The sequence below is a fragment of the Schistocerca piceifrons genome, chromosome 6 (assembly GCF_021461385.2).
Source record: "Schistocerca piceifrons isolate TAMUIC-IGC-003096 chromosome 6, iqSchPice1.1, whole genome shotgun sequence".
NCBI lineage: Eukaryota > Metazoa > Arthropoda > Insecta > Orthoptera > Acrididae > Schistocerca > Schistocerca piceifrons.
The window spans coordinates 291,473,003-291,500,977 of NC_060143.1; the positions used below are offsets into that span (position 1 = coordinate 291,473,003).

General features: G+C 37.1%; 1 protein-coding gene across 4 annotated transcripts in view; it reads right to left on the bottom strand.

Annotated features, from left to right (window-relative positions):
* LOC124803023 (trifunctional nucleotide phosphoesterase protein YfkN) overlaps positions 1–27,975 on the bottom strand; it is a 210,069-nt gene that overhangs the window by 46,804 nt on the left and 135,290 nt on the right. For all 4 annotated transcript variants that reach the window (XM_047264135.1, XM_047264132.1, XM_047264133.1 and 1 more), the window contains 4 exons: positions 15,770–15,935; positions 15,419–15,682; positions 2,678–2,928; positions 1,357–1,484 (listed from right to left, as the gene is read on the bottom strand). In XM_047264135.1, the coding sequence (XP_047120091.1) occupies positions 1,357–1,484; positions 2,678–2,928; positions 15,419–15,682; positions 15,770–15,935 (809 nt within the window). The remainder of the gene's footprint in view (positions 1–1,356; positions 1,485–2,677; positions 2,929–15,418; positions 15,683–15,769; positions 15,936–27,975) is intronic.

The following is a 27,975-nucleotide window of genomic DNA, read 5'->3' on the forward strand; positions in this document are numbered from 1 at the left end:
TATCCTCCTTTCAAGTCACTGTCCATTCCGTTCAACTGCTCTTCTAAGCCCTTTGCTGTCTCTGACAGAATTACAATGTCATCAGCAAACCTCAAAGTTTTTAATTCTTCTCCATGGATTTTAATACTTACTCCGAATTTTTCTTTTGTTTCCTTTACTGCTTGCTCAATATACAGATTGAATAACATCGGGGAGAGGCTACAACCCTGTCTTACTCCCTTACCCTCTATATACTCCTTCCACCTTTCTGCTTTTCCTTCTTTGCTTAGGACTGGGTTTCCATCTGAGCTCCTGATATTCATACAAGTGGTTCTCTTTTCTGCAAACATCTCTTTAATTTTCCTGTAGGCAGTATCTATCTTACCCCTAGTGAGATAAGCTTCTACGTCGTTACATTTGTCCTCTAGCCATCCCTGCTTAGCCATTTTGCACTTCCTGACGATCTCATTTTTGAGACGATTGTAATCCTTTTTGCCTGCTTCATTTACTGCATTTTTCTGAATACTAGTTATGTATTAAATGAATGATATAACTTGCCTGTTTTGAGACATTTATATACAAATTCTAGGTATATAATGTTTTCCAGTATTGTAATCACAATCTAAATGACCTCTGTAAAATATAAAGAGTTGAATATTATTGTTGTGGTCTTCAGTCTGAAGACTACTTTGGTGCAGCTCTCCACATTAGTCTATCTTTTGAAAAGTCTCTTCATTTGTGCATAACTATTGCAACATAGATAACCTTGAACCTGCTTACTGTAGTCAAGCCTTGGTCTGCATCTACAATTTTTATCACATGCACTTCCTCCCATTACCAAATTAAACATTCCATCAGGATGTAGCATATCAACATATCCTTTCTTTTCTGTAGTTGTGCTATAAAGCTCATTTCCCCTTCATTCATTTCTACACCTCTTCATCAGTTACTCCATAAACATACATGATCTTTGGAATTCTTCTATAGTGCCATACTTTGAAAGCTGGGTGACTTCAAAAGTTGTCTGGTGACCAATTGTAACATACTGGTCGATGGTCATTGGTAAAAATAAACTTTATGAGTGAAAAGAGTATGAGAACAACGTTTTATTTTCATTATACTTACTAGATAACTGTCTCAGATTGACTCTCTATTGTAACTCCTATTTATGTTAACAAGCCTACACCGACTGAATCTTACAAAGTTTGTGATGTTAACTTTCAGATTCCTTAATCCATGCTGCAAACAGTAATACATTTATTGCTACAAAAATATGTTTTTTTCTGAATGATTTGCAGGATACATTTAGCCAGTACAGAAGAACTAAAGGAAGGGAGATATAGCTCACCTAGTGAAACAAAAAATCAGTAACCTTACCTGCGAGACAATGTGACAAGGCTTTGTCGGTGTTTTGAATGTCGTTTAGTTTTGCCCAGGCGCATATTTATGGCATGGAAGTGATTCTGAATTGCTAAACCCAATTCAGGACATTCATCTTCATCTACCTAAAATTAAGCAGTCACAGTTAATTTAGTGTGAGTAATACATTTATATTTCACTGTATCCACTAAATTTGGAGTAACATACCAGCAGGTAGAATCAATACTTCATTTAAAAAAAAAGAATTAAAAAACTACAAAATAATAGATGAGACAAATTTATTCTCCACTTCTGCCCAACAACATGACAGGGGTTGGGAGAAAAACTGTATTATGTGGCAAACCACCACACAATCTTTCTGTAAATTATGGAAGCAATAAAGGTTACACATACCCACACTGTTGAGGAGCTCAGTCATCAAGAGGTACATAAACCAGGCTGAAAACACACTGAAGAACATTTTGTGAAGGCATGGCAACATTTTTGGTCTTGTTTATGCACATACTGGCCACTCAATGCCTTTACAGTGAGTTGCTACTTTCACTGCTTCAATTATTACATTCCACTGTAGACAGTCCATTACCTCCATGAATGCTCTGTGAATTGATATAAATTTCTGATTTGGAATTCCACTCATCAGGTCATATATTGTATCTTTTCTTATGCTTCAGTCCCTGATTTATCTTCAAACTTCGAAGTTTCTTTTGATAACAGAGTACTAACTGATTTAAAGATAATTTTCAAAACACTGTAAATATGGTTTCCATTCCCCTAATACATTGTTAAACCTGTATGTGAAATATTTCGTATCGCAGTCACCTACATGAAGCAAACGTAATCTCAGTTATGGTGAAAGTCAGTGAGATACATATAGGTATATCTAGTGAATCTGTACACAAATGGAAGAGTTATTTCTCATTGCTGCCGAAAATATACTTTACAGTCACATCAAAACTTGGTAAAGGGAGGGAGATGCTCAAAAAATGATGTTTTTGGAATAGGGGAGGAAGAAAATACCCCCAAATCAACCCAATTCTGAGAGCTTGAAATTGTAACCAGTGGAATGAAAATTTACCAACATTTTAGATGACATTAATGTAACATATACACATTTTAAGAACTATCTGTAGGACTTCTGTGTGCACACGCACACGCCCATGCAAACACGCACGCGCGTGCGCGCTCTCTCTCTCTCTCTCTCTCTCTCTCTCACACACACACACACACACACACACACACACACACACACACACACACAAACAAACTTACAAAACATTCTTGCCTGTATTTTATCTTTCAAACTGAGTGTATAACTCACCACTATTTTGGCATCTTTAAACATGGTGTATCCATCACAGCCAGAATAAAGGTAAGACTTTGTTGCAAGGCGATAATGCTGATCTGGAATCAGGTACTCATCTCCAATGCGCACCAGCTGAGGATCTACTCTCTGCCCCGCTGCTTTGGATGGGTCAAAAGCGAAGCTTAGACCAGCTACTTGAGGAAATCTTCCCTCTAGCTTTGGATAGTTTGAAACACCATTCTCCAGTGCTCTGAGTATATCATTTCCTAAAAAGAAAATAAATTTTGTGTCTAACTTCCAAATATCATGGGGTAACTATTAAAATGTGACACTTTGATAAAATCATATACTAACAATGTTCTCAACTTATCACCACTGACCACTCTAAGAATAGCATAAACACAGGTTCCATTTGTGAAGCAGGACTGACTAATGAATCTGTAGAAGCAGCTGCCAAACACGAATGAAAATGAATAACATCACTATCTTTATGGATTACAAGCAGTATGAGCATTCAGCAAGACAGACGTTTCTAGTAACATCACACAAGTTGCTGATTTCGCTGTTTAGTTGGAAAAAGTTGCCTGCATCATAAGACTGCCTCCAGAGATATTAAACAGAGTACAACATCAAATTATGTGAAAGATGCAGTTTGCACCAACTGTTACCTCTTCATATCCTTAAGCACAGCTGGTATTCAGAGAATAGACATTTTTAGAATATCCATTTAATGTAATTATATTGTATCAACATTAGAAATGAAAAACAAAGAAAAATAGTTCCCTCCTTACATGTGATGATAACAATCATCATGTGTTACAATGCAAGAGTGTGTGGAGTTTTGAACTGGCATTACAAATAGGCATATCTGAAAGATATGCCCAGATACCTACAGCACCAGGGAACAGATTTTCAACAAAATATTCTTGTTACCAAAGTACACAGTTTGTCAGTGATCATTAGTCTTACTATGAAATGAACTACGGTAGAGGTTCAGACAGATTTTGATATTCATGGGTGTAGCCACAGACATCCATAATAACAATACTCCGTGATTTACCCCTGACAACACATGCAACAATTTCATCTGTGTGTGGAGCAGTTTCTCATTTCATGTACAACCTGTCAAGGAGCTGTCACCAAGTCATTTGGGTTGGCTAGTCTCAACACAATGCCCTTCACATCAGCTCCAAGTGAGTAGAGAAGTCTAGTATTGAGTGAAATAATGATGTCATAAAAACTTTAATGAGTATGTCAGTGAAAGAAGCATAAATTAAAAGAACGCTAAACCTTATTTGCTTAATTCATGACAATGCTTTATTAACAAGACTTTTGCAGTACATAGAGAAGTGGCAAGTAATTTTTAAATTAACCCTCTTCCTGCAACTTTGAATATTAGTTTAATAACTGATTAAGTGAAAATAATGTTATGCAATTGTACTGAAGCATGGTCCTGTCAACTAACAAATGTGGCTTGCACTAGAATAAACAGTCAAATATAAGTGTATTAACATTAAAGAAAAACTATAAAATTATGATCAATAAAGCTTTGCATTTCAGCTTTTTAGTTCATGCATGTGGTAGTAATTGTTTCATCACAAAAAGCACTAATTGTGAACTAAATCTGGCACAATTTTAAAACATACCCCCCCCCCCCCCCCACCCTTTTCCCCGTAGCTACGCAATTTTTCTGATCGTGGCTAACCAATACTCCATTGTCATAAATGACATTGTGAATCTGCATTGTTGTCCTCATTCACAACTACCTTCCCAACACGAACAAGAAGTGCAATCTAACTTCTGTTGCAAGTAATAATATGAACACTTTATCCGAACAAGGCATCACACTGAGAATCCAACTGTAGGTCAGTGTGTGATAAACACTTTTTAAATTTGAGCTGCGCATTTTTATACCTTTCATATATATTTCCCATTTCATTTAACACAGAAAACATTGTGGCTGCAGTTTTCTGTGTAATTTGTGAGTTTATCTGTTATCACAGTGTTCTTTTAAGCTAAATAGTAACAGTTTGAAGAGAACTACCTTATGCTACCATTACCATGCATAAGAGTAATTTCAGCTTTTATGACAATCGATATGAAAACCAAGGTTTCAGAGGATTTAATATTTACCTGGAGGTGAAAACATTAGCCACGACAGGAAAAGATGGAGGACAGTTGAATGGCAGCTTAGGAGGGAAAAAGACTTTGCACCTGCATTTTAATAGTCTTCCTACCCATCATTTGACTAACTGGATTGATAATCATTCTAAATTTTTTTATGCCACATTCAAACATTCTGCCTAACTGTAGATTGCTCAAAATTTACTGGTTACTTTAATGGATTACAGTGATTATCTCGTGTGTAATGAAGGTGCATGTGTGACTCAAATTCATATGAAAATCATATGAAGATCCCCTAGCCTTATGGAGAATTGCTAATATCTTACGATCAACTCATTTCACACATTTTGGATGTGTGTAGTAATGAAAACATATGACCGATAGCGAAAACAAAACAGTCAGCTCACAATTAGCATGTGATAATGTGGACAGGGAAGAGAGAGAATAAGGTTTGGACAACACAGCCATCTGCCCACACTAAGTTATCACCAACAGTCATTTCTAACATGGTAAATGAACATGAGTGCTCATGCTTGTCGGTTTACCTCTTTAACAGCAGACAACTGTTTAAGGGGTTAGACACTTCTACAGGGCAATTCAAAAAGTAACAGCAAGCTATCAGTATTAAATGTAATTAACACATCAGGCATTTGAAACTCCCAGGAAGTGAAGATGCATGCTCTGAGGAAGTTCTGGCATATCCGAAAATATGGCACAACATGCTTAATAGGAAAGGCGTTGAAACAAAATGGCTGCATCCCTAGCTGTGTGCACCCTAGAAGAACAGCGAGCAGTGATATGATTTTGGTGATCAGAGGACATAAAACCTCAACAAATCCATAGGATAATGGAAAGAAAGGTATGGAGATAGCTGCATTAGTGAGAGAAGAGTGTATGTGTGGGTAGACACCTTTAAAAGTGGATGTACTTCAGGCACAGATGAGCAATGCTCTGGTCATCCCAGCACAGCTGTTACTGACATGAATGTGGGACTTGCTGACACCATGATTTGTTAGAACCAATGTATTTCTGTACAAACATTACCCAGGGAACTAAGTATGTGTCACATAGGCTGATACTATTATTAGTGAGGTTCTCATGTACCATTTTTTGTGTGCACGATGTGTGCCTAAGGCGCTCACTGGTTAACACAAGATTATGTGTGCTCAGGCTGCCACATAATTTCTGGCACGATGTAACACTAAAGGATAAAACTTTCTGCCATGTATCATCGCAGGAAACGAAACCTGGGTGCATCACTTGTAGTGTCTCGAGAATTTCAGTGTAAGTTCCAGAGACACTCAGCTTTCCACTGTCGCAAACACCCGATATTTTAAGTAAGAGGGTCAGAGAGTGGAGACGTGTATACTTCGCCACTGGTTTTTGTGTGTGCAGGATGGACGTGTATCGGGAAAATACTACAATAGTGACGGTCGATCGGCATGGACAAGCATTTGCTGCGTGCGCCATAGAAGCTTTATGTCCAGTACAAGGAGCAAGCACGCACTATTCTTTGATGGTGTAACGACTGTATTGTTGTGAACAAATGAATTATGTATTAAACTAAAGACATTTACATTTGACTTTCTGGTATTGGACTTGCGAGAAGCAAGAACTGGTTTTACAGGGGTTATTAAACCAAACATATTGTAATTGCATCTGTTAGTATCCAATGGTCCAAGATGGGGTTGACTCAGGAGTGTTCAACGCTTGTGTGAAACTTGTGAAGTTGTTTTATTGTGGAGATGAAAATATAACAGAGTTGAACAAAAGTATCCTGAGAGTACAGAATCATTTCAAGAGTAGAAAAGAAGTCTATTTTGAAATTCCTTTAACCAGCTATAGTCTTCGGAGAAGAAGAAGTTGTGAAGATTGACACAACCGTCTGACCGGAGAAGAAGATCAGCTGCACACAATATGTGAGTCAACTGTGAGAGACATGTGAGTCTTGCACCCCAGTACCACACTGTCTCCTGTAATCCCCTAAGTGACAGGACCCAAAGAAAGCAGTAATTTAAAGACAGAAACGGTAAGAAGATATTAGGTGTTGCCATAGCACCAATCCTAACAACATACAAGAACAGTTTCCAGTAATCGTATTGAGTCCAATAAACAAATCAAAGATAGCTGTGAGTGCAATGCTGTAAAAGATGTGAGAAAGTAATAGCGGAGAAAACTGGAGAGAAGACCTCAACTTTTAGACTAAGAAGATTGGGTGTGGAGAGTAAGCAGTCTTCACACATGTACATCACGCCAACACAGTAACCAGCCACTAATGCCGACTGCACCAGCTGCTGCTCACCGGTGCTGACTCCACATCCGCTCGCTGACGACGACGCTGAAACCAACGTCTGACGCCGCCGGCACTGATTACACATCTGCTCACCAACGCAGCTAGAACTCTACGCCGGGCGATCGAAAACCAATAATTATTTAGTAGAAGTTGAGGGGATGGAGGAATGATAAATTATTATTGTAGTTATTGTACTCAGTGGTGAATTTTCTTTAGATGATTACTGGGTCTAAGATCAATAAAAATATGGATCAGGAACAACTAGCAGAACCAGTCGCACTGATTAGAGTGACCAGGGAAATGCCAGACTTGTCTGAATTAGTGAATTTAATTAAAGCCCAGAATGAAACTCCAAGGAGAGAAATAGGTTTAGTACATTCTAGATTAGATGCTAAATTAGATGACCAGAGAACAGAGTCAAATTCTCAAAGTGCTTTGTTGAGAGATGATCTGAATGCTCAAAATGCTTCAGTGAGAGATGAACTGAGTGCAAATTTAAGCCTTAAATTAGATTCAGTGAATACCCAATTAAATAGTAAATTAGATGCTCAGAGAGAAAATTTTAAGTAATCAAAGTGAAACCCCGAATAGTCAAGCAGCAAATATAGTTTTATTAAAGTCTGAATTTGACTCTTTACATAAGAGGTAGAATATCTGAAGTTAGATTTAAAGAGTAAATTCACTAGTTCTTTGAATACCCATGTTAATCGACTATTTACTGAATTTAACCAGAAACAGGATGAGCAACTTCAAGATTAAAAAAATTAGAATTTCACATTGAAGATAAATGTAATAATGTAGAAATGGGACTTGTTGAAAAATTAGGATCATTTCAAAACATACGCAATGTTACCTTCAATGTCGTAAATCAGAGGTTGCACACCCTAAAGGAGAATATTGAGAAACAAGATAAGTGAATTCCTTTTGTCCAGTCGCAAATTGCAGGTGTCAACAATACAGTTGATACTGTGGAAAGGGGTTTTAAAGAGAAGCTAGCGACATCAGATACCTTAAATATAAGCAATCTGGAGGAACAAGTAGAAGAGTTAATAGACAGAAAAGTGGCCAAGAGGGTAACCCCTAACAATGTTTCTTCAGATTTAGCTTTGGAACTTAATGATACGAAGAAAGACATGGATAGTTTATGGAAAGAATTCAAACTTGTCCATGACAAGGCATAAAACAGACTAATACTTTACCTGATGTTGTGTTATGTAGTAAAGTGGTGATTGTTTTGTTGTGGGTAGACTTTCACACAAAATTTAACGAAAAGTACTGGTTTACATTTGCTCAAGTAAGTTTAATATCAGATCCATGGGATCTGGGCAGAGTCACATCTGTCCCCCAGGGACGTGAACATTCTGTGTTAACGGACAGAGTGACGACCATCAGTCCCTAGTTGTTTTCGGCCTTTCTTCAAACTTAGTTTTCTTGCACCAAATTCCCTTCAATTCTTAAACTATTCTGTAATCTATTCCTGAATTCTCAAACTACCCTATAATTTTAGTACGTAGGAAACTGGATATGACTACAGGATTAGGACCAATTTAAGAGAATCACAGATGAACAGTGATCTCTAGACCTGAAATGAAACGAATAAAATATTATTTGAGTGAAAAGTATAATATCTTAGTACTATTCAAACAAAGTGATATCTAATCGTGATAAACTGAACAGAGTACTTTATGTGTGCATGAAATATAGTGTAAAGTGAATGACTAAACAGCTATGTTATCGTAGTGTATAATTTTCTATTTTTTAAGAATATTTTATACCTTTTGTGAGATGTAATGTAAAGGGGAGGGTAGTGTAGGTAAAAGCATGACTAACACTACACACACATCACACCTTTCGGACAACCCTCGCAGACAAGAGTAACTGATTCTTCACCATTTGCCATTCCATAGGTATTGCTAAGATTTTTCTTTGGTGGCTTCAAAGCTGAAGGTGAAAATGTCCATTCTGTAGGAGACGTTTAACATCATACCTCCTCCGGCTTCTCACTCAAGTACCAGTGAAGTAGGGATCCTGGGGAACAGGGGAGGGAAGGGTTTCCTGTCTGTCTTTGGGGCTATCTTCTCTCTCTTCTTCGATCTTAGCAACCAGTTCTACTTTTTCCTTTCTTACTTCTAATTTGAGTACCAGTCTATCTTTACCCCTTTCCACATGCATATACTTCTATCGCTGAAGTCCTTCTTATTTTCCGTGGTTTCAATAACCTTCAACTTATTTCATATAAGTAGGCTGAAGAATCAGGATACACGAACACACATATACATACATGCAAAGATATACTTAAGCACAGACAGAACAATTACGAATTAGGAACCTGAAGGACATCAGAACCGCCAAGGGATGTAGGGGAGTAAAGATATACATATATCTGAGTAGATGCACATATAGCATTGTTGATATGTGATGGTTCTGCATCGTTAATTTTTGTTGCTCTCAAAAATATATTTACATGTGCCATGCTAGTCCTTAGAGAAAAGGCATCATATCTATAGGGAGTTAGTAAATACAGGTAGACATAGCATCTATGATGTGTGGGTATGATATCTGTCTATATAGTAGGAGTGAGGAGTGAAAGAGGCCTCAAGGGTATTAGAGGTAGTATTGGAAAGTGGAGTTAAGGTGAAAAGTAGATTTGTAATTTTACCAGAGGTTATTTAGGAATAGTATACATGAAGATGTATGCCAGGGCAATGAATGAGGAGGCCCACTCAAGAAGGATATGGAGGGCACAATCGACATTCACTGGATGAGAAAAAGCGTGGATAGGCAGACCTAGGAAAAGCTCACCTATACTGCACAGACGAGGGCACCAAGAAAGGGGTTTACCTGTACCATAGGAGGATAGGAATAAGAAAGAGGCGTACCTACCAAAACAGAAGGAAAAAGGGTACTCCTAGGATCAACCCATGTAAGATATAGGTACTGTTCCTAAAGGGAAAAAGGGCAGTATCATGACAGAAGTCACATGTTTAAAGGAAAGAGTCTGGTAAGTTTGGATTCTATACATTAATAGCCTTATTAAGTTTCAGGTTACAAATGTATTCATGAGTTATGCACACCTGTAATTTATGATTGGAAGAGGAATAGAAAACGAAGATTTGGTACTCACGAATTTTTGGAGATTGAAAAGAGATAACTCCAACATGGATTGCAAGGGTCATGTATTATAATTGTGCTAAAATATTCACAGTTATTAGTAGAAAGAAAGGCACTGTTAAAACATAAAGAATTATTTTGTGTAATTATAAAAAATAAATATGTATAAAATATCGCGTGTTCGAGCTAAAGGGAGGGGTATCTAGTGCCTCGAGAATTTCAGTGTACGTTCTAGAGACACTTGGTTTTCCACTGTCTCAAATACCCGATATTTTAAGTAAGAGGGTGAGAGAGAGGAGATGTGACTACCTCACCGCCAGTTTTTGAGTGTGCAGGATGGATTTTTATCGGGAAAATACTACAATAGTGACGGTCGATCGGTGTGGACAAGTGTTTGCAGCGCGCGCCATAGAAGCTATATGTCCAGTACAAGGAGCAAGCATGCTCTATACTTTGATGGTGTAACAACTGTATTGTTGTGAACAAATGAATTATGTATTGAACTAAAGACATTTACATTTGACTTTCTGGTGTTGGACTTGCAAGAAGCAAGAAGCAAGAACTGGTTTTATAGGGATTATTAAACCAAACATATTGTAATTGTATCTGTTAGTATCTAATGGTCCAAGATGGGGTTGACTCACGAGAGTTGAACACTTGTGTTTGTGAAGTTGTTTTATTGTGGAGATGAAAATATAACAGAGTTAAACAAAAGTATCCTGAGAGTACAGAATTGTTCATGAGTAGAAAAGAAGTCTATTTTGAAATTTCCTGAACCAGAGTCTTCAGAGAAGAAGAGTTTTTAAAGATCAACGCAGCTGTCTGACTCGAGAAGAAGATCGGCTGCACACAATTCGTAAGTCAACTGCGAGAGACGTGTGAGTCTTGCACCCCAGTACCACACTGTCTCCTGTCATCCAAAAACCGTTAGCAAGGGGGTGAAACAGTGAACAGGGCTCAGTACAGTGCCATGTTGAAGAATGAACTAAAGCCAGCAATATGGAGCTGTCGGAGAGGACTTCTATCATGACAACACATGCCTCCACACTGCCATGCCAACTCCTGTCATCATTCACAGATTGAGATTTCAGGTCATACTGTATCCCCCATAAAGCCCTGATCTTGCTCGTTTGGATTACCATATGTTTGGACCCCTGAAGGACGATTTGAAGGTGATGATGAGGTTAAGGATGCGGTGCACTCTTGGTTGTGGGGAAAACTGAAAATCTTTTATTCCAATGGAATAAAAAAGTTGGTATGATGGTATGAAAAATGTATTGAAAAGGAGATGTCGAGGAATGACATCTTGTTTGCATCCGTTAGTGAAATACATGCTTCAAAAAAATAGTTTGCTATTACTTTATGAATCATCCTCGTATATTGCACATATGTCTCAAAGGATGCAAGTAATTATACATATAACAGACATTTTCCAAACTCAAATTTCATCCAAGATTTACCACTCTTCAAACACAGAACTTCTGCCTTTTTACTATCTGTTTTACAAGATGTACAGCTTTGTTTCTGCCGTATTTTCCCCAACATTTGAGGCTTCAATGAAACAAATAGGTTACACATGTATCATTCAAAGTATATTCCATAGCTGGCTACTACTTTCTCCCATCTTTCACGCAGTGTATGAATCCCGTGTCGAAAAGATTGTTCATCTTTTGAAGAGATCCATGAATCGATCCAATTTGTGACTTCTTCATGAGATCAGAAGTGTTGGTCAGCCAGGCCACGAGCCATTGATCTAAACAGGTGATAGTCAGAGGGAGACGTCGAAAAATTGATAATATGGTGGGTAGGGTAGGAGTTCCTATTTTAACGTTTCCATGTACGTATTGACCTCTTTTGCAATGTGGGGTCGAGCATTGTCATGCTGCAAAATTGCTTTATCGTGCCTCTCACTGTATTGCAGCCGTTTGTTTTTTAATGCTCTGCTCAAATGCATTAGTTGCGTTCGATAACGAGCATCTATGATTGTTTCACTTGGTTTAACACCTCATGGTACACAATACTGAGCTGGTCTCACCAAATGCAGAGCATGATCTTGGAGCCGTGAATATTCCGTTTGGCCGTTGACATGGAAGCATGGCTGGGATATTCCCATGATTTCTTGCGTTTAGGGTTATTATAATGAACCCACTTTTTGTTCCCAGTCACAATGTGATGCAGAAATCCCTTCCATTTTTGCCTCTTAAGCAACTGTTCACACATTTTGAAATGGTTTGCTGTGTCACTCCCACTAATCTTGCCAATTCTTCTTGAGTTTGATGCGAGTCTTCAGTCAGAAATGTCTCCAATTCTGCATCTTCGAAAACATTCTCTCTTCCACCACTATGCTGGTCTACGACGTTAAAATAGCCGTTCTTTCACTAATAGCATCCTTACCATATGTACTTGAGAGCACTCGGTAAGACTCGGCCGCTGTTTTCATATTGAAACAAAACAGTAACACCTCCTGTAAATGATGAGAATTAGGCTCGTAAACTGACATTTTCAATCAAGAACAACTTTATGATGCAGACACAAATCGACTAATGTTTGAATGAGGTTATGTTGATCAAGGTCCAAGCTAACTGCCTGACGTCTGCCATCTCTTTCTTTCGACCGCTACTTACTGTTGTCGCCACCTACCGGCAAACGGCAGAAGCAAAGTTGTACACTTCGTAATTTTTCATTTATCTGTAAATTTTTTCTTGGAATTAAACCTTTATACGGCAAATAAGAGTGTGGAAGAGGGGGAATCTGCTGCATTCTAAATATATGATAACAGATAACGGTTTTATGCATAAGCTTCAATTTGATAACATTCCACTCATTTCTTTTTCTCCATTGATGCAGAAGCATTATTGAAATTTGTCTTCTGCTTGATAGTAGTATATGCTCATTTTGAACATACCACATTATTGCCTCTACTACTGGTGCAATATGTATGTTCATAACCATAGCAGCACCCATAGGAACCAATTCTTTTTAATAATTATGAATTTTCAATAATTATACGCTAATAAGTGGCAAAAGGAAATACAAACACCTTTGTAGGCATATGACAGAAATTTGAGGATAAATTAGAAGGAAACACATAGTGCATAAAACTTATCTCTGGTACCTGTCAAAGAGTTTAGGCACTCCAATATTCTGATTCTCAGTGATATATGGAGACATACAATACTCTAAAAGTGGCCGTGACATTATTTGTACAGTACATCATTCTGCTTTTAGTTGATGTGACTCCAAAGATTGCACCACACATGTCACACTGAAATGGCCATTGGCCATCGGCAAGAAATAAAAATACGGTCCAGCAAGTGGATCAGCAGTTCGCATCTTGTTACTGAAGCCTCTAAAGTCCAGTTCCCAAATGCAACTGTTCTATGCTTCTTTTCACTTGGCTTTTGACTTTGACTTGGAACACTATGAGATACTGCGTTGTTGAATATGTTCTGGTTTTGCTCATCAGTACTGTTTTAGGCATATATTACTAGCAGTAACAGCATTCTCTTCCTTCTGCTATTTTGACCATCAGGTTGGCATTAATATTGGTTTTTACACATTACATGATTCGCAGCAATGATCTGTGAAACAAAAGGCACTTCACTAAGAATGCCCTGCTGATTTGTGGACCACTGTGTTAATAGACCCAACAGTGTTTTCACTTTTTCTCTGACTATTAAACTTCCAACTGACATCACTTCAAAACTACATGATGATCTTTGAAGGACTCACACATATTTTTTTTTTATATTTTGTTTTCCCTGTGTCGTACACATCTTGAATGTTTTATCAGAAAGGAGAGAGAGGCTCATAATATTTTTCATACATATTGAAAATTATGTGAGTGTAGCCACAGTTGCCACACATTCCCTGAAGTGAAACTCTCTGATTTCCAGACACAGTTTTAGTATTTTTCCCTGACAAAATTTGACACCTGAAGAGTAAGTAAACAGGTAAGTTCACAGATAAAGTAAGGAATTCTGCATTTCTGAATGTATTTTTAACTCTTAATTCTGAATGAAGAGCAAGTTATTGTCACCTTTACAGGATTTATGATCTTAAGGGTAAGTAAACAGGTGAGTTGTGTAAATAAAAGCCAGTTTTAGTAAAAGGATTTTTGTGTTTATTAATGAGTTAAAATTCGAATGAAGAGCATCCATACAGGATCTATGAACTTTCCAGGCAAGATAATCCATCAGATCGGACAAGAAACATAAAAGGAATGTTTTGTATAACATAACAGTTTCAAAAATAAGAATGATAGCACTGAGGTATGTACTTTTACAGTAACATTTTCTCTGCCAAATAATACTTAGTTTTGTCAAACAATAAAAAGTCAAACACACAATTAAAGATCAATCAACGAAACCTGTGAAAATATCTCTGTGAGAGAAGTGATCTCTTCATCATTTCCACTCAGTTCAATGGCCCTTGGCTAGTATCTGTGACTTTTTGACCCATTAAGTATGCACCACAGTCCTGAGTCCCTGGATAAATCATGGAAATCCACTGATTTACACCACACGCGAATGGACCCAGCCAGCTGGCAGATCAGAGAGACTAGATACAATGGGCAGAACCTGCACTTTAGTGGGAAATGACAGGCCTCAGATAAGTGGGGCTGATCCATCAGATACCCATAGAATTGGTCCACGGTTCTGGCCTGTCATGGAAATCAACTCGTGTGTGGCCAGCAATTCACACCCATAGTCATGAGTCACCAACAGCATGTTGATAAACTGAGTCCGCAGTGATCAATCTGTGCAACGGATAACTTGTGTGAATACTCTGAGATCCAAACATACCACTTCTCATGCCTCCTTGCTGCTCTCATTGGCAGTCGTTCAGCTAGTGGTTAGCACTGGTGGTGGCGCTGGCTGCAAGCTGAGAGGAGTGGTGGGGAGGTGAAAAGTGGTAGGAAAGGTGGTGCAGGGAGGCAGCACCTGACACCCAGCAACTACTCAGCTGCTCCTGGCCAGCAATAATGCATAGTGTCTCCATAAGCAAACCATTTCATCTGTTGGGTCAAAAATGAAATTTTCCAGCATTTTTTCGAATTTCCCAGACACATTTGAAATTCCATGATTTCTAGAACTTGTGGCAACCCTGGTAGCACAAACAGACTCAAGTACCTAGTGATATTATTTAGTCATAAAGTGTACTTCATCTCAACTGCAAATTACGTCTGACAAAGTACTTAACTTTAAAGCTATTTTGCTGAATCTCACCTGTGACAGAAAGAACTAGTAACGGATCCATCATAGGTATTACAGCAACAAGTTCTCTCATAGTAAATGGTCCTGCTGGGTGGATCATATCTGACCTGAATGTTCCTGAATTCAATAAAACCAGATCAGCACCAGTTGCAGCTAACACAACATCACATACCCAGTTGCCCAAATTGGTCTCGCAAGTTCGTACACTTTCAAATCTGCCATCCAGTGGAACAGCAAATGATCCTAAAACTTCATCCATTTTACCTTCCATGATACCTAAGAATGAAATCAAAAGAAATGACTTCCCATGCTGAACTACAATTCACACAATATATAATGTTTTAGAATTAAAGATTCACTTACTTGAATATTTCTCCAAAGCTTTGGACAATATAGCATCCTCACAATATTCAGAGGAAACATTAATCTCTTCTACGTTAACATCAATATTGTTTTTATCAAATGTAACAGTGATTTTTGAAAATTGCCGAAAATCTGTCCCACTTTTCACAACATATTTACCATTCACCTGTAATTCCACACAAATGAAATTACCAAATAACAATAATGAACTAATTAAAAGTAGTGAAAGGCAGGAAGTTCAGAAACACACAGTTACATTTAGATCTCACTCAGTCATCATCGGATTTTACAGCATGACTTCTTGCAAAGAAGAGAACTTTCATTGACAAGAACATATTGAAGGAATATGCTGCCAGAAGATCAAAGCTATCACAAACTGCTTGTGAATTCTATACTAATAACAATTACTAATAGTCTCATTATTTGGCATCAAAAGAGCACAACTGTTTACTGATGATTATTATTTACAGTTTTATTTAGTCTTTAGTAAGGTTATACTACTTAGCTGCAGTTTATTTTGTAGCATGTGCTTTTCACTTACATATTAGTAACTAGTTGCCAAATGAAATACATGGTGCCCCAAACTTTTAGGCTCAAAATTATACATAAGGTTCAGGATCATAAATTGAATACATTCAAGCAACCATTAATTGTTTTCTGTAGATATCATCAAGTAGGAGATCCTTCTGGGATGTGGAATGAGTCAAGATATACATTAACATGAGACAAAGACATCACAGAAACTTAATCTGCATAGAATGAAGTATCACTATGCTGTTTAACACTATCTGTGCTTAAGCCACATAAAATTGAGTAAATCAATAAGAAAGCTGCTACTTTGAAAAAGCACATGTCTCCTCAATTTTATCGTATAGATGCTGTTTACCTGCTACGAGTAACTTAATGTTTACTTGACTAGAATGGTACTTTTCAGACAAAATATTTTTACATCTATAAATACTGAGTCCTTTTTATATTATATAGTTATTTGTCGTACAGCTTTCTAACCAACACTGCAACATGTCATGTAGCTAACAGAAATGTTTGATCTCAATGTAGATATTCAGATAATTTGTAGGCAGAGTGGCTGATGAGCTATGTTTTTATTCTTTGAGGTCAGGAATTACTGGCTGAAAACAATTTCATAGTTTTTCATTGATGACCAACTCACACCTTATATCAACATCTTCAGCTCATAGTAACTTACGTAGCAACCTCCAGTCTCAATGCACACACAACAGCAATGCAAAATTTTACATGCTCTCTCAAACAGCCTTCTGTTTTATGATGGGTCAGGCAGCTGGAACCCTACCAGCTAGTTTCTCTAAAATTTCTGTTGGGGTCTCACACATAAATAACTTTGAAAACTTCATAGGAATTACAGCTGATGATCATGCAAGTCATGGAACCGTATCTGTCTTCCAATATAGTGTGTGTGTGTGTGTGTGTGTGTGTGTGTGTGTGTGTGTGTGTGTGTTCAGGTGTTCACAGACATTAATGTCAAAGCGTGATGGTGCACCGTCAAGTTGAAACCACGTCTTCTAGTGAACAACAAGACATACAATCTCCAGCAACTGTGGAAACGTATTGCAAATGAACATCAGTCACTGCTACAGTGGCAGCTGAAAACACCATCACAGCTGAAAGAGGTGTTCAGCAGTGTGGTGTTGACTGGATATCCCATTAACAAAACTGACTTCTAGAACCAAAATCATTCGGCCCAATTAATTTCACATATAGTTTACAATAGGGGTATAATTGCTGCTCCACTCTCACTCCCCAGATTGTAGGCCTCCAAGTTAACAGGTATTGCTCAGAATTTCCTCCAACATGAGCAAACACTATCTTCCCAAATTAAATTATGGAAACAATTCTATGTCCACGATCTTCATCAGCTCCCTGTGGCTTGAATAATTCAGTTTCTCCAACAAATTTCTTTCACTTATAACATTGCGTGTTGCAAAACTTTTCACTGTTTATTCGTTCAGCTTTCTGAGCATTGCGTTCTGCTACACCACACATTAAACGCATATCAATATAAGTTCCTGTTATGAGTAATGATTCACCTCCAAAAATCACCCATGAACTGCAAACAGTGGTAAAGTCTACTGTGGACAAACACAGACAATTTTGTCTGTTTTTCAAGGTAGGACTATCAATATTGATGCAATAGGTACTCTTTTTTTTATGAAAACACTAATTTACAAAAACATGAATAATATACATTGATGATTCAAGACCTTGTGCTGGCTGAATATTCGTTTGTGATCATTCTTTTCTTATTTTAAAACATCTGTTGAAGATCCTCTAACATCTGCAACTCTTTGACTTTAAAAGATGGGAACGCCCAGTAGATTATGCATGGAAGACTTATTTTACCCGGAACATTATTCTCTGTATCAATGAGAGCTATTTGTAGTACCAGATGCCACATGGTCAGACAATTCACAGGAACAGATAAGACACCAAGTTTTCACTTTATTTGCTCAATAGACTTTGTGAATTGTTCTATTTCCGGAAAATTCTGCAGTTCTCCACTGGAGATTACTGTCATGAGTAATACAAAATGCTAGTCGCACAGTTCCCTAAATTTGAGAGTAACTGAGATGGTGATGTTTTATGTTCATTGGTTGGTTGGTTGATTTGGGGGAGGGGACCAAACAGTGGGGTCATTGGTCCTATCAGATTAGGGAAGGATGGGGAAAGAAGTCAGCCGTGCCCTTTCACAGGAACCATCCCGGCACGTATCTGAAGTGATTTAGGGAAACCAGGGGAAACCTAAATCAGGATGGCTGGACATGAGTTTGAACTGTCATACTTCCAAATGCGAGTCCAATGTTTAACCACTGCAGCAACTCGCTCAGTGTGATGTTTTGCATGGGAGATTTCTGAGAAGTGGAATAAGAACCAATGGTTAAGAAAATGAATCATTTGTTCACATTTACTATTACCCTTAGTTGACTATATGAGAGCCATGGTAATGAAGAGATGATGTAGCAGTATTTTTCATTAAAATTATCCAAACATGTTTTGTCTAGAACTGGAATCAGAGTCAATTCAGTAACACATTTTCAACCAAAAGAACATTAGTAAGTTGAGAAAGATATTACAGCTATAATGCAGCCATACAACACAGTAACACACAATCACAATGTCAACATTTCAATATCAACAGATAGACAATTACCAGAGAAGACAATGGGAAAGTATGAATCTTATGTGTCAAGAGAAATCGAGCAGATACATACAGCCAATACTGTCATATACGCAAGTGTGAGCATAGCTGAAGATCTTTGTTGTACAGATTTTTAAGCTGACATTTGTTTAAAAAATCTCTTGTATTGTATGATTAATGATATCGACATAATGATGGATGAGTATAACTGGAAGTCAAAGGAGAAAACCACTGAGACTTCAAAATCGTTGAGACATAATTATTATGTAAGTGCAGCAATCTAAAATTTGCAACATTAAAATAAAAGACTTCATTTAACTTCACTCCTGTATGTTGCAAGCAAAATTATATACTGATCTGTCCCAAAGTTCCATCCATCTCAATCAATTTTCAGCAACTATCCACAGGCAGATGTTTAATTATGCACAAAAGATAGCTGCTAAACTGGTAAGCCTGTAGACAGTTTCAAAAGAGTCATTAATGCTGTTTCCCAAACTGACATTACATTTATGGATTGTGGACATCTTTCTTGTGATATGTGTATATTCCAAACTAAATGTACTGCTTTGTTCATTCAAATGACAAACACTGAATCCATGATCATTTGACAAAACTTCTCTGTCAGTGTTCATACAGCTTTACAGGAAATGATCAACACATAATACACATATGTACACAAACCACTAGAAGATCATGACATTGTTATTTTCATAATTATGCCTATTAAGAAATCAATATTTTTTCCATTATCTGTCTTGGTTGGTGACCATGAAACTGCTGCCATTTCACCAAAAATACAGCACAAAAGATAAAAGTAAACATGAACAGCCTCCTGCGGGCAAACAGCCAATTTGGGAACCACTAAATGGTGTAATCAACAGTGACTGGCTGCTGTTCTAATTTCCAGTAAGTAATCACAAATAAATATTATCATTGAATAAAGTCTGCGAAGAAATAGCATAATCAGACAAGTGACACTATAAGTAACTGTTTTCTTGTGAATCAGAGTATTTGACCCACATTGCTGACTAAAATGATATGTCATGCAGACAGTAACATGAACTACTTATACAAGTTTATTAATAACTGTTGACTGCACTCAGCCCATAACTAGCACTAGTTAATGTATCTCTGTATACACATCATTTTAAATTGATTCTATTATCAGAATATTCCTAATGATCTAATGTCAGCAAAAAGACAAAACCAGTCATATTGTGAATTACATGATAAACAGTGATCAAGATGGGCAGTTATTAATAAAGTGCCAAATCTGATCGCCTGTTTGTATACATACTTTGTGTGACTGATTGAGAAATTTATACACGTATTTGGGCGCACTTGAATATTCTCACTACTAATTTTTAATGAGTAAGACATTAATGTATGGTTATTTTAATTAGTGTCTTAGTGAAAAGTAACAATATGAGAAAATATTTCCTGACTTTTGTTTTCCAGTTTAAGAAGGCATAGGGCACACAGTGTCATTTGTAAGTACCTCTGGGGGTTCAGAAGATGACTGCACAAAATCTACAAGAGATACAGGAAATGGACATACATCAGCAGATAGAGCATTTTTAGACGGTTGTAGCTCACATTACAGGTGCTGGTGCTCATCTTGGACACTGTTTGAGATGTGGCACATGCCAATACATGTGTGTTATTCATTGACACGAATTTTCCAGGAAGGCACGACTGGTCCATTTTGCAAATCTGTTCATTGGGTTGCCTATCTGCAGGCAGAAACTAATTCAATGTGACAATGCAGAGCAGAGGGCTTACAACGAAACTTAAAGATGGCACAACCTACAGGTGCAGTCTGTAATGCAAGTATTCTGTGAACCACGAGCATGGACCCCTTTACTTGTGGGCCAGTGATACAAAGCAAAATATATAGCAAATTCTCTCTGATTCTATGGTAATCTATCATGGAATATATGTGTTCCAATGGTAGTCACAGGGTTAAGTCCAGATGGTATAGAGGCAATGTATTAAAACACATGGATTTGCCACTTGGGATATAACATGTTGCTGACAATAATGACAAAAATTAATTTCTTAATTTCCATTGCTAGAAAAACATTCTGTTTTGAATCATTTTTAGAAACCACATAAAAACATATAATTTAAAAACATTTATGAAATTTGCAGTTTGACGCTGTCACTTACCACTTCATTTGCTACATCATTACTTCTTTTCAAGAAAGTCATACTCTGAAATTATTTATTTATTTATTCATTCATTTATGGACCATTTGCATTGTTTGTGTGTAGTCAAAAGTCTACATAGTTCAAAATACACAAATACAACAAACACACAGTAATCATTCAAACAATATTTTAATTATACATCCTCACAATATTAGTTTGTTATGTTATATTTTTGTATAGTTTATGTCACTATTATATTGCACGATGGCTTTTGATCATAACAGTTAATTGCCCAGATGAAAACCTGCCTAAATAACCTGCTTGTCAGTTTAAATAATCCTCAACAGTCCAGAAACTTTTATTTAGTAAATTGGTTTTTACTGACAGCATGCTCTTTGATCTCTTGTGGAAATCAATTATATAATTTTATTCCATTGTGCAAGCGAGTTTTTGAATTTCAGTTTTGATTTTCCTGTTGAAATGTAAATGATGGCCATATCTGGTCCCATGTTCAAGTATTGACTCGTTGGCTTAGTACTGGTGAAAGTTTTTTCTTTATAGAGATAACTGTTTGATAAATATGTTCACAGGGATCTATAAAGATACCCAAAGTTTAAAATCAGGCAGTTCAGTGGACTGCTCTTTGTTATGAAATCGACATATGCACAATATGTTGTTCTAACACATGAGCTGCTAGACACTGAAGATATTGTTGGCAATGGTGACACTGTCAGCAAATATTTTCTTCTTAAACTGTCTTAATGCAATAATTTCACTGCACAAGAGTGCATCACTACCAGCAGCACTTCTTAAATTGTGGGCTACCAAGGTTCATAGAGACACCACCCCATCTAACTTCCATTATCTGAATCTGCCTTTCAAACAAAACTACATACAAAATTTCGTGGCAGATTAAAACTATGTGCTGGACTGAGACTCGAACTTGAGACATTTGCCTTTTGTGGGCAAGTGCTGTACCAACTGAGCTACCCAAGCATGACTCATGACCTGTCCTCACAGCTTCAATTCTGCCAGTACCTTGTGTCATACCTTCCAAACTTGAAATTGTGAGGATGTGTCGTGAGTCATGCTTGGGTAGCTCAGTTGGTAGAGCACTTACCCGCGAAAGGCAAAGGTCCCGAGTTTCCGTCTCGGTCCAGCACACAGTTGTAATCTGCCAGGGAGTTTCATATCAGCACACACTCCGCTGCAGAGTGAAATCTCATTCTGAGAACTACATACCATTAAACTTATATTCCAGTAACGGCTACAGCTCTGCCATGATTGATAACATACTACGAAAGAAGTAAATCACAGTTACACCACTTCAGTATTCTGGCCAACAGGAACCAGTCAATAGTTAAGAAAACTATTGCACCATCCTATATGTTGGCAAAACTTTCAGATTATCTTACTAAACATTAAAGTCTCAGAAATAAAGGCCTGCATTGTATATTATCAACAGCACATCAAATTTTTTATTGAACATTAAGGACAAATTGCAACTTTTTGCAAAGTGTAGTGTATACAAAATTACATGCAAACACTGTGGTAAAGTACATGGTGACCAGTCACGCAGTGTTACAGTAAATAAGCTATCTGAATATGACAGAGGCTGGAGGTAAGGAAATGCAGATTCAACATTAGCCAAACATATCTTAACAGAAAACCAAACATACAATGAAGCATGTAAGTTTCACATTCTGTTAAGAAAAGTATAAAGATGACCCCATGGGAAATACTGAAATCAATAAGCATATGACACATATCGCAAGCTTAGTACTAAATGACCAAATTCAAGTTTCCTTTTTCCCCTCTGTTGATTTAAGTTTTTGTTATACAAATATTAGATTGCAATTCAACTTTAATTTTCATATATTGTTAAATATAACTCCAAATAAAACTATTTTTTTTTTAAATTTAAATGTAACTGTTTCTGCGTGACATACAAATCTAATACATTTCTGTGCAAACACTCCACACATCATCATTTTTGTATCCCTTTTCTTCCATCTGGTGATGGTTTAAGAAGCTGAAAGCCAGTTCTGGCTAAATAAATATTTCCTATTTGATATTAGTCTTGTAATATATAATACATAATTTGGACTGCTCATCCACAAATACCTGAAAAAAGTCTAGCTCATTTATGAAATACTGTACATTTAGAGGAGCAATCTGGTTTTAGACAAAAGACAGACAACAAGGCACATGAGATGCAGTAAGACTCTTGCGAATTTTGAGAGAGAGATTTACTGGAAAGGGAAAAGACCTTTATATGTGCTTTATAAACCTGAAAGGTGTCTTATAATGTAACTTAGGATAAGCTCGCAACTATGAGAGAAAAAGAGTAGGGTGGAAAACAAGATGACTTATAAACCCATTATATTTAAAATTAAAAGCATCTGTAAAAGTGGGAAGAAAGACTGCCAACTAGACAAAAGTAAAAAAGGAGTAACACAAGGCTGCTGTCTGTTTCTTATACTTTTCTGTCTGTACCTAGCAAATATGACTGCCCACTGCCCACTAGATGACAAAGGGGTAAAAACTAGAGGAAGAAGAACATTGTATTTGAGGTTTGCAGATGACACGGTCGGTCCTTCTAGCAACAGATGAAACAAAATTACAGGATATACTGGATACCGTTGAAGCTAAAGGGAAGAGTTATGGAATGAAAATCAATATAAGAAAACAAAAATAATGGCCCTAGAAGGAAATAAAAGGGGTGAAGATAACACTGAATGGAGAAATATTAGAGCATGAGCCAAACTTTAAATACCTAAAAAGTAGGATAAAAAGCAACTGGAAAAATAGCACAAAAATTAAAACTAGAATAGTATTGGAAAAAGACACTTTGAGTTTTTTGCAGCAATCTGGACAAGATTTAAGGAAACGACTAGTAAAGTGTTTTGTATGGAGTGTCATTCTACATGGTACTGAAATGTGGACAATGCGGAAGATAGATAGAGCAAAGCTGGAGAATTTTGAAATATGGATATGGCAGAGGATGGTACGAGTAAGTTGGATGGACAGAGCAAAAAAATGAGGAGGTACTGAGAAGAGTGGGAGAGTAAAGACAATTACCAAATGTAATAAAAAGAAACAAAAATAACTGGATTGGACATTTGTTAACAAAGAAGGAGAGGCTTATAAAAATGGAAGTAGAGAGGTAGAAGGGAAGAGGAGACAAAATAGGAAAAAGTTTTAGATCCTGGATGATGGGCTGGATGGCATCACATACAGATACGTTAAGGGGACTTGTATGTGAATAACTGTCAAAAATTGATTTTTAATTTTTGTCTTAAAAAATTCTCTGTAGTTTTCTGAACAATAAAAAATTTATTTCCAGAAAATGGGCCACAGAAAGTACCAAAATTAAAGGAATTTAAAAGTGGCTGCACGTATCATGACATTCTCATGGCACACAGTCAGCTGTCTTAAAAATAAAGTTTTACTCTCATTTGTTTCCTTTTTATGACTTTTTAGTCCCTTATGTTGGCTAACCTGCAAAAGCTTTATAGTTGCTTATATTTTGTTTATACAGAGTGTTTAGTCATTGTTTGCTGTTGTTTTGGCATGAATATTTTGTTTACAGTGAAGTAATTTGTGTGTGTGTGTGTGTGTGTGTGTGTGTGTGTGTGTGTGTGTGTGTGTGTTTCTTATTGTGTGCATGAGTTTCTTATCCCGCTTGAAAGCAATGAGAAGAATTAAGAAGTTCAGTGTTAAACGACATAAATTTTATGTAAACCATTTCACCAAATGGATTAACTCTGCTAATACTGAAATACAATGTGATACAACACTTGAACCAGCTTCAACTGCAAGTGCTTCAAAGCTAAAACTGAAATATTTGGACAATGGGCTTGACAGTATTAATGCTAATAATATACACACACCAACTCAACAGAGTCAGGTTATACTATTGTTGAACTCTCTGTTGTATCTGAACTAATAAATAAAGCTTTTCAGTGTAAGGAATGTGGGAATAGCAGTGTGAAGGTAGTTGAGAAGATACGTGCTAAGAGAGGTTGTCCATCAAAATTAATAATTGTTTGTAAATAAAGCAAATGTGGTTATACTTGAGGAGTAACTAAACAGAGAGTGTATAACACAAATATTAAACTTGCTTATGCTATGAGGTGTATAAGCAAAGGGTAGAGAAATGCACAAATTTTCTATGCTCTTATGGACTTGATCTCCCCCTGCAATGTTCAACAGGTACAATAAAATTATTCTACAGACTTTAGAAGAAGTAGCAAATGATAGTATGAAAAATGCTGTTCAGCACAGTGTAGACGTGAATGACAGCAATACATGTGTGTCTGCAGCCCTGGAAGCATCCTGGCAATGAAGAGGCCATAGTTCCCAAAATGGTGTAGTGACAGCTAACTCCTTGGATAATGGTAAAGTCACTGACGTGGACTGCATTACCAAGTATTGTCATGGCTGTACTTCTGGAACTGAAAATCATAAATGTTTGATTAATTTTAGTGGTTATAGTGGAGGGATGGAATCTGAAGGTGGTGTGAAGATATTTCGAAGATCCGTGGAGAAATGTGTGATGTATACATATTACCTAGGAAATGGAGAGTCAAAAGGATACCAAAAAGTTTGTGAATTCAAACCTTATGCTGACAGAAGATTTGAAAAAATGGAATTTGTTGGATATGTCCAGGAAAAGCTAGGTACAACATTGAGGACCGTGAAGAGGATTTTGAAGGGAAAGAAATCAGCTGATGGTAAGTGCATTAGTGGACATGGTCGGCTTTCAGACAAAGAAATAAGACAGGTTACATTATTATTATGGACAAGCCATAAGACAAAATAAAAATGACCTTCAAGTTATGAAGAAGGCAGTATGGGCTACCTTCTTTCATAAAGCCTCCACAGATGACAGGCAACCTATGTCATGCACTCTGCCCAGATGCCAGAGGGCTGTTGCTAAAGGTGAGACCTATAATCATAAACATTTTTTGTCATTTGCTATAATGGAAGTTATAAAACCTATACATAAGGACCTTCGTGACACAAGATTATTAGAGAAATGTTTACATGGTAGGTCTCAAAATCGAAATGGAAGTTTCAACAACTGTGTATGGGAATGGATACCAAAAACTGTTCTAGTAGGACTAAATACTTTGAAAATAAGTGTTCTAGATGGTTCTATGTTTCAATGACGGTGCAATGTCAAGGTTTAATGATATGAAACTGATGGGATTGCCTGGTGGACTAAATATGCAAGAGCCATTGACCAAAGGAGACTCTTTGAAGCAGTAAAATCGGTGTTGGACGCCACCAAAGAAGGAAGAATATGAAGAAGAAGAGTGAGGAAGAGAAGGGAAGAACAACAACACAGGAAACAAGATAAATATGGACTTGGTATGCATTAGTGCCATGCAAGTTAAAGTATTTCATGCTTTGGTACACTTTGGCTAAAAACTGTTACAGATAGAGTATACTGTCTTAAACGTTGAAAATGAAATCCTTTTTTGAAGAAAAAATCTGAGTTCATTTCTAACATTTTTGGTAATCATACTTAAAATTTTTTTGTACCACATTTTATGACAGCACCATCTTTTCAATAGTCTGCTTTAAAGATAACAGTGTAAAGAACTTACAGGAAAAAAATACACCTTCTACTTTGTTTGTATTTTGAGTAATGTATACCTATGATGTACATAAATAATTAGTGTAGTTTATTTCACTTGCAACAACAAAAAGATTAAAAAAGTGAGAGCTAAAGCTGTGGTTCATAGATAAAAATGCTCCCAAAATATTTCTTTAAAAAAGCATTATAAGGGCTTACAAATCTTATTCTTTGAGTTACACTGGCAATTTTTTCAAGGCTTCCCCAGGTATTTATGGACCAGTCCCCTTAAGAAGAAAGCAATGGTTTGCAAGAAATGGACACTCAAAGGACCTGCTAACACAGCAGATTATTGATGATGATGATGGGTGATGGTGACATTGGTGATGACATTTAGATGTATCATCCTCAAGGGTGTAGCTTCTACTTGGCTGTAAACTAGTCTGTAAAAACCACAACTATCTGAGACTGTATCATGGCAGAATGGAATGACACAAACAGAATCTAATGGGAGGGTATGATACCAAAGACATTGCTGCATCCTGCTACTAGTGCATGTGATGTGAGTGCACCAAGCGTGGGTTGCCACGTATGTGCATTTGTATCGGCTGCCAACTATATCAGCGTGGGCTGGCTGCTGGAGGCCACATGTGGGAGGCATCTCCGTTGGGCCATCTGCTGGTGACTCACACATATATATGTGCAGAACAGCCCTGACTACTCTCTATTCTACTCTAGTTTTGTATAGTGCACATCCATTGTTCTGTGTCTAGCAGAGCCCTGATAGGCTATTTCCGTATTTGTTCAGAGGTTATGAATAAAGACCTATTTGTATGACTTGAATTGGGTTTGTGTATTCCTTGGTTACTACAAAATTTGCAATGAGGATGGGATGGTTTCTGCATGTGCAATCTTTAAGTGATGTTTCATCATGTTTATTCATTATGGATGCCATGCTACCAGCCATGATTGAACAGTTTAACTTCAGGTGTGAACACTTCGTTGGCTTCCATAATAGACAGGGTACCAGTCCACTGGTCAATCCATGCACTTTTGCTCCATATGATGATCCAGCCAAGGATTGGGAAGCATATGAAAAAAGATTCGGACAGCATTTTTTGGCTTTTGGTATGACGGACTCGAATTTGTGCAACACCTTCTTCCTCTCATGGATTCCACCTAAGGTATATCAATTAATGTGTCAGCTTACCCCTTTACAAGTACCAACAGCTCTCATTTTTCATCACATGTGCAGTTTATTGTCCAACTACTATGACACACAAGTGCATGTCATAG